This window comes from Littorina saxatilis, linkage group LG4 (assembly GCF_037325665.1).
Source record: "Littorina saxatilis isolate snail1 linkage group LG4, US_GU_Lsax_2.0, whole genome shotgun sequence".
Classification (NCBI taxonomy): domain Eukaryota; kingdom Metazoa; phylum Mollusca; class Gastropoda; order Littorinimorpha; family Littorinidae; genus Littorina; species Littorina saxatilis.
In genome coordinates, this window is record NC_090248.1 from 2,547,174 (window position 1) to 2,554,673 (window position 7,500).

Here is a 7,500-nt window from a genome sequence, read left to right on the forward strand (position 1 = left end):
GTCGTGAGCTTGCGTTGCGCTGAAACAGCTCCATGTCTGACACGAACCAGTTTCTGAACCATAGGAGTTGACAAGAACACGTGAAAGGGTTTCTATCAAGGTAGAGAAATCTCAGCCGCTGACGGGTTTCGACACTGAACGTCTGTTTGGTGACAATTGTAATGTCGTTTTGTGTTAGGTTAAGCCAGTAGAGATTCTTCAGCGAATCAAACGCCCCGTCTGGTATAGAAGAAATGCCGATACTCATTAACTCCAGTCTCGACAAATTTGAAAAGTTACTGAGAGTCGATAAGGAAAATGAAGACAGTTTGTTTTTTGACAGATTCAGTTCCTCCAGGGAAAGATGTCCAAGCAATTCCAGGAACCTAGCGTCATCAACATTCTCAAAGTTGTTCTTTGCAAGGGACAGGCGAGTCAGTCGAGAGCAGTTTGCAAAAATATTGCTGGGGACACGGTCGTGGCTACCGAAGGCAATGTGGTCGCCTTCCAGGTGCAACTCTTCCAGCGTTGGATGCGAAAATAGGTTGCTCGCCAATTTCATCCAGCCTGTGTTTATGTAGCTCATCCACAGCGTCTGCAAGCAAGGACACTGTGTGATACTGAAAGACCGCACAACCACGCCATTGTAGCTCAAATCAAGAAACTTTAGAGATGGAAGACACGCTTTTTTCAAGAACAGTAAGCCGTTTTCTGATATTTTCAGTGAGGATAGATTGGGAAAAAGTGACACTTCGTTCGCAGCGCAGGATTCAGGCAAACCTTTCATGGAGTTATCATTTAGGTTAAGACTCTGTATGCGGACCACGGTACTGGTTTTCACGGCGCAGATGGAACAGATGGCGAGGTCAATGTTACGCAGCTTATCCAAAGCTGAGTATGCAGTCAAGTCATAGAGGCAGGTATAGTCGGTGGGGAAGTTAAGTGACAAACTTAACTCCACAACATCTGACGTCATGTTACTGAACAGGTCCTTGGGAGGAGAAGACAGTTGACAGGAATGTGCTGAAAGGTACTGCAGGCCAGGGATGGCCATGAGAACTCTGAACGACTCCATTGTCAGATGTTCGCTGCCGGTGACTAGTACACACGTTAGGTTCCTCAGGCCCTTGAACGCGTTTAGTTCTATGTGAGACATTTTAGTACTGATCAGGAGCAGGTCTGTGATCTGTGTCACGTTAGAAAAGAAGTGTTCAGTCAATGGAACGCTGGTGAGATTGTTGGCAGCAAATCTAAGATGCCGGATGGAGTGTGGAAGCTGTGGAATGTAGGTCAGATTGTGATCGAAACATTCTGCGTAGTAAGGCTGGTGGTCGGGTTCGCTGCGTCCACAACATCTGCAGTAGTTGTCACCACACTGCTGGTCATCAAAGAAGACCACCCCGCACATGCGATTAGGAGAGTTGGAACAGTTATAGTGGGTTCCTATTCTCGTGGAGGTAGTGCCAACAATGCCTGGTTGACACAAAGCGAGTAAAATAAGAAGACAAAACACGCAGGGGAAACATCGCCAGAAACAACTGTCGCCGCGCATACTGTCTTCTGTCAGTGCTGTGGTTGAAGTATTAGTCTAGCTTTCCACCATAGACAGACGTGAATCAGCCAGCCTGTTCGGAACAGAAGCGAAGAAGTTAATGATGGTACAGACGACTTCGCTCAGAGAATAGAAATGGTGATTTAGTGTCTTCAGTGGCAAGATTGGCCAATTACGCAAATGTTTTGATAGTTTGTAGTACTTCCGTAATGCAGTCTGAAGTGGGGCGTTGCACCCTGCCTGGTGTTCCTTGAAAAGGCTTCCTCTTCAACTATTATTGAGAATGTAGCCTCTGACATCAAATACAATTACAGTGGTACTAGCGATGTGTGGCCCCTCCGATGAGAGGACGCCTCCCTTTGAAGGACACATTGTGAGGTCCCTTTGTCTGTTATATCTACCAAAATAAACCTGTTATGACAGGCCACCTGTAATGTAGGGACACTTGTTGCTTGTCCCACGCGTGTCCTTTCATCGCAGCTACCACTGTGTTATCCCACGAATACTACACTGACTTGAGGCATGTTCATGCTGATAATACATGATAGAGAAGGTTTCTTTCTTTGTGACCTAATTTTGGCTACAGTTGGGGATGGAAGTTCACCAAAAATTGGAAACATAACGTATGTTAGTGTGTGCATGTGTTTGTGAGTTTGTACGTATGCGTGTTGGTGTGTGCGCGCGTGTGTGTGTGCGTGTATGTGCCGTGTGTGTGAGAGAGAGAGAAAGGGGGAGGGGACAGCCACGTGTGTGCAGGTATGTGTTTGTGTGTGTGTGCGCGCGCGCGCGCGCGCGCGCGTGTGTGTGTGTGTGTGTGTGTGTGTGTGTGTGATATAACCCCTCACATTATTTCTGTTTCAACGCTCTAGGATGGCAGCAGTGATGTCCACTTGAAGAAGCAAGATTATTGAGGGGTCGAGGACGACCCCTCTTTCTTCAATGGGCTGAGAGCGGTGAACGGGATGACAGGGTGGCCGAGTGGTAACGCACTTGCGCTCGGAAGCCAGAGGTTGCGAGTTCGACCCTGGGTCAGGGCGTTAGCAATTTTCTCCCTCCTTTCCTAACCTAGGTGGTGGGTTCAAGTGCTAGTCTTTCGGATGAGACGAAAAACCGAGGTCCCTTCGTGTACACTACATTGGGGTGTGCACGTTAAAGATCCCACGATTGACAAAAGGGTCTTTCCTGGCAAAATTGTATGGGCATAAATAAATATGTCCACCAAAATACCCGTGTGACTTGGAATAATAGGCCGTGAAAAGTAGGATATGCGCCGAAATGGCTGCGATCTGCTGGCCGATGTGAATGCGTGATGTATTGTGTAAAAAAAATTCCATCTCACACGACATAAATAAATCCCTGCGCCTTGAATATGTGCGCGATATAAATTGCATAAAAAAAATAAAAATAAATACCTGCGCTTAGAACTGTACCCACGGAATACGCGCGATATAAGCCTCATATTGATTGATTGAACATGCGTCGTTGTTTGCCGTTCTCATGAGATCATGCAGTTATTACTTTTGTTTTGTTTCGTTTTTCCCTCCTAATTTGTGCATTTTCACAACAAGCTTTTCTGTTTCATTTGTCATACATGGTGTCAATTGAAAAAAAAACCGAAACAAAACAGAAGTAACTGATCTCGTGAGAACGGCAGGGCACTCGAGAAGGTTTGGAAAAAAACGACAGTGTCTCTTTCAACCCGTAAGGGGCCCCACAACATGTGGCAAACTGACCAATCCACCAAAGCGATTCGTTCCCAAGTCCGGCCTTCGTCGAAGATTGGCTTGACCAACTTACTTGAACCTTTTCAGTGTCTCAGCGGGCAAAGTGTATATAGTAGACTCACAGCCATATAGTTTGACCGTTTCTGGAATCTACAAATACATATAGTTTGTGTTATAATGTGTAATCAAACACCATACAGAATAAAGTTATTCGACATTGATACTGTTTGTCATAACAAGAAGACTACCCCCCCCCCTTTTAAGTGTTCTTCTGTTCGTTTTTTTATCGTCTGCCGAGGCGAGGTCGGCCGCTAGCGCCGCATGACCCCAGAAATTTTATACACTGCTCCGACACACACTACATCAGTCACTGAGGAGGTTGCGTCGATCGGTAGAAGTATCCTATTTCTAGGTGCATGTTTCACAATCTTCTGTTTCGCCTGAAGTCAGTGGTACTGGCAACAGTAGAAAGTGTAAACAACACAGCAAACGAAGACTTGCAACCCGGCATTAGTCGGGAACATTCTCACTTTTCTCTGCAGCCGATACGCAAAGTAAATCGAATCAGTCAAGTCGAAAGCAGCCAATCTCTCTCTTGAAATAGTGATATTCCATATGAACCATGCATTATTTTTGATCTGGATCAAGTAGCAAATAGTTGTGAAGTTAAAACAAACGAAGAGGACAGCTTCCTCACTTCCCCTCTGCATAACTATAACTATGAAGTTGCTATCAGACAAAGGCCATCTTTCCATTGCCACTCCTGTCACAGATTTCTGTTTGAAAAACAGTGTTACTCATGGAAACGCAAATATAGTCTGAATACATTCAGGCAAACTGTTTGGGACTTGACAAAAATGCTGTCTCGTGCCTAACATGTCATTCACACCTGTCAAAAGGGGCAATGCATGCAAGTTTTCATATTCCAGAGGTTCTCAAATGTCTCACATTTTCTGACAAGTTGCAAACTTCAGATTTTGTCTGACTGCCAGGTGGTCAGTTTTGTGAGCGTGGCAGTGTTTTGCATTTACCTGTGAATGTGTCGGATATTCTTAACCAACTTCCTCTGCATCAAACTAAAACCGAACACGTATTTATCTGTTATGAAAATGGACACACTAGAGTTATTTCCAAACATAAAGTTTCACCTGATAACATTTTACTCGCTTTACAGTGGTTAAAAGCCAATAATCCAATATACGCAGACTTGGACTTGCACAACGCTGAATCAAAGCTAAGCAAGTCACAGTGTTTGTTGGGATTTTGAACAAAACTTTGAAGAAACACAACATGAAGTTATGGTTCCTGCTGATAACTTTGCATATCAGTCAAGCCTTGAACGAGTTACACACACTTTACCTTTGTTGTATGTCCAGAGTTCTAAACATAGCTCTGTGAATATAATTCTTCGAGATTGAAAATGGTGAGGAAATGGCATTTACATGGCTTTTTGCTGAGGGCAGAAATGGATTCAGTGACATGCAAGAGACAGAAAAATATTGCTTTCAATGTACGTGTACTTGCGAAACAGACTTTACAATGTAGACTCTCGGTTCAGAAAAGATATGATGTAGGCCCCTATTTGCTTCAGTCAGCAGAAACATATGACAAGTTACTTCTCAGACAAGATGCATCAATCTACATGAAAATCCGATCTCCATTTGCAACTGGAAGACAAAGTAGAATTTTGTGCAAAGGATGCTAAGAATATTAATACCACTTCATCTTTGCATGACAGCTCTTACATGTTCACGAAGAACATTCGAGGGACAACTGCTTACTTTCACATGTATCCGTACATCACTGCTTCTTTTATTATAACACGGCTTCGACCCCTGTTGATTTTAATCAACCACATTTCTTGTCTATATTGTCACTCGGCTAAATTCATCGTAAAGAAAAATGCCTCAACAGACATGAAGTTAAAAATGCTAAACTTTCTTCGACTGGAGAAGCATTTCAAGTTAAACAAAGCCATTTTCATTTACATCACATCACTATTTAAGAAAGCAACCGACATATATATATGGGTCCGTCAACTTGATAGACCTTTACAAGACCAGTCTTGCATTCTCGGATACATCAGTCTGGGACTCACTGCCATCATCCTTCAAGAACTTAAAGTTTTTTTTAAATGTGGTAAAAAAACACTACATGTCTGCGTAATTTAACGTGTTTTGATTTTCCACAGTTAATATAATGTCAAAGATATGCTGTGTGTATTAGTTCTGTTCACAGCACATCCGAAATTATGGACTAAAGAATTACAAGACAAAAGCAATCTTAAAGGTTGATCTTTTTGAACGTCCATCTCTGTTCAAGCTTAAAAGACGCATATCAAAACTGCAGCTAACGCCAAACAAGAAAGGCGAAGATTGAATATTACTTCCGTGTAAATTACAGTGACAGGCGTGTATTTTGGAACTTAAGTTTCACAAGTTTTAGTTAATGACCAAGACAAAGATTGAGGACCTCTTTACAAACAGCAAAGTAACAAAAGACCACTTCGCTCAAAAATAAACTTCCTTATGGTTGAGCAGGTAAACACTCGAATGTCATAAAGACAATATTTGCTAAACCTTACTTTGTGTAAAATGCTATAAAACGTTTGTTCAGTTCAGTCACAAGGCGAATTGTATCTGGAGATAAATCTTAGATGACTAGCACATTTTACAAAGACAACAGAGGAACAACAAACAGACAGACTAACAGACAGACATGCTGAAAACACGAGCATGGATGTATGCACAAACAATAATGCATGTGATGCTGCCAACACGAGGACGGACGGACAGATGGACGCGCTCACACACACACACACACACACACACACACACACACACACACACACACACACACACACACACACACACCACACACACACACACACACCACACACACACCACACACACACACATACACACACACACACACACACACACCACACACCACACACACACACCACACACACACACATACATACACACACACACACACACACACACACAAACACACACACACACACGCGCGCGCTTGCGGGAGAATAATACTCCTGGAAGAACATCAACAACGTTCTATACAAGAACTTATTCCCCCCTCTGCTCCTTTACCTCTGTAAACTTGTAGGGGTAGTTATTTTTCGATAATGACCCAGCAACCAAACAAATAACGACCCAGCAACAGCCGGAATCCTCGATAGTGCAATGGGTTGAGAAGTTGTTCTGTTTCGGTACTACTTTTTGCGACTGAAAAGTTCCGAACGCTCTAACGTACGAAGTATACATCTCTGGAGCAAACAATACAAACATACCGCATTTAAATTAACAACTACAGGCCTGAACACATGAATCTTCATATAAAATCCATGAGTTCGGTTGTTTTCTGAATCTAGATTTGCCGTGCTCAAACGTTCATCACAAGCAATTTCCCGCAAGGCAAGTAACTCATACTTTGTCTAGCGACAAGAGTAGTTCCCCTTCTTTTCACTCAGTTTCTTCGACAACAGACTGCAATCCGACGGTCAATTTTCAACAATATTTCATTTAATAAACAGATCACACGCAACCAAATGCACACATCTCATCAATTTAAACAACATAAAGCGGTTTCATACACTATTTTCCCCAGAAAACTGAACTTCATACAGTTTTTAACGTTGGAACACGGGTGCAAAAGTTCGTCTGCTAGTCCCATTTGACGAAAGAACATTATCCTAAGCGATACCAAAACATATACAGAACACACAATATCTGCCTTTGCCGCCACAGCAGAATAACAGCATATCTGTGTACTTGATTTTAGTCCAAAATAGGAAAACTGACAAGAAGTGTTAACAGAATGGAATGATTTGCACGGAACTATACAACCGCGCATTAATCGATCGCCTGCGCAGGTTGACTGGTTGAGTGAATAGGATTCGATCAAACTTTCGCAAAAAACCTCCTCTTTTCTTTGAATAACTGAAGAAAGGAGGAATAAAGAGGTTACACACCTCGTCTCAGTGATTATAAAAAATAATGGTCTCAGTTCGCGGTCATGAAAAAGCTCGCTAAAGCTTGCATTTTTCATGATCCGCAAACTTCGACCATTATTTTTAATAATCACTGAGACTCGGCGTGTAACCTCTACAAAATAGCAGAATGTTGGTGACTGCAGTAATGAGAATTGCCCTTCACAAAACAACAACAAAATTCAACAAAGTCAACAACAAAACCAACACAACACAACAACATGCTAACCGACATG

At 42.7% G+C, this 7,500-nt stretch overlaps 1 protein-coding gene across 1 annotated transcript in view; it reads right to left on the minus strand.

Annotated features, from left to right (window-relative positions):
- Positions 1 to 1,177, minus strand: part of LOC138963763 (toll-like receptor 13) — a 3,108-nt gene extending 1,931 nt beyond the window's left edge. Inside the window, exon 1 of the mRNA XM_070335616.1 lies at positions 1 to 1,177. This exon is cut by the window's left edge and continues 1,931 nt beyond it. Coding sequence (XP_070191717.1) covers positions 1 to 1,135 — 1,135 coding nt within the window. The 5' untranslated portion in view covers positions 1,136 to 1,177.
- Between the last annotated feature and the right edge of the window lie 6,323 nt (positions 1,178 to 7,500).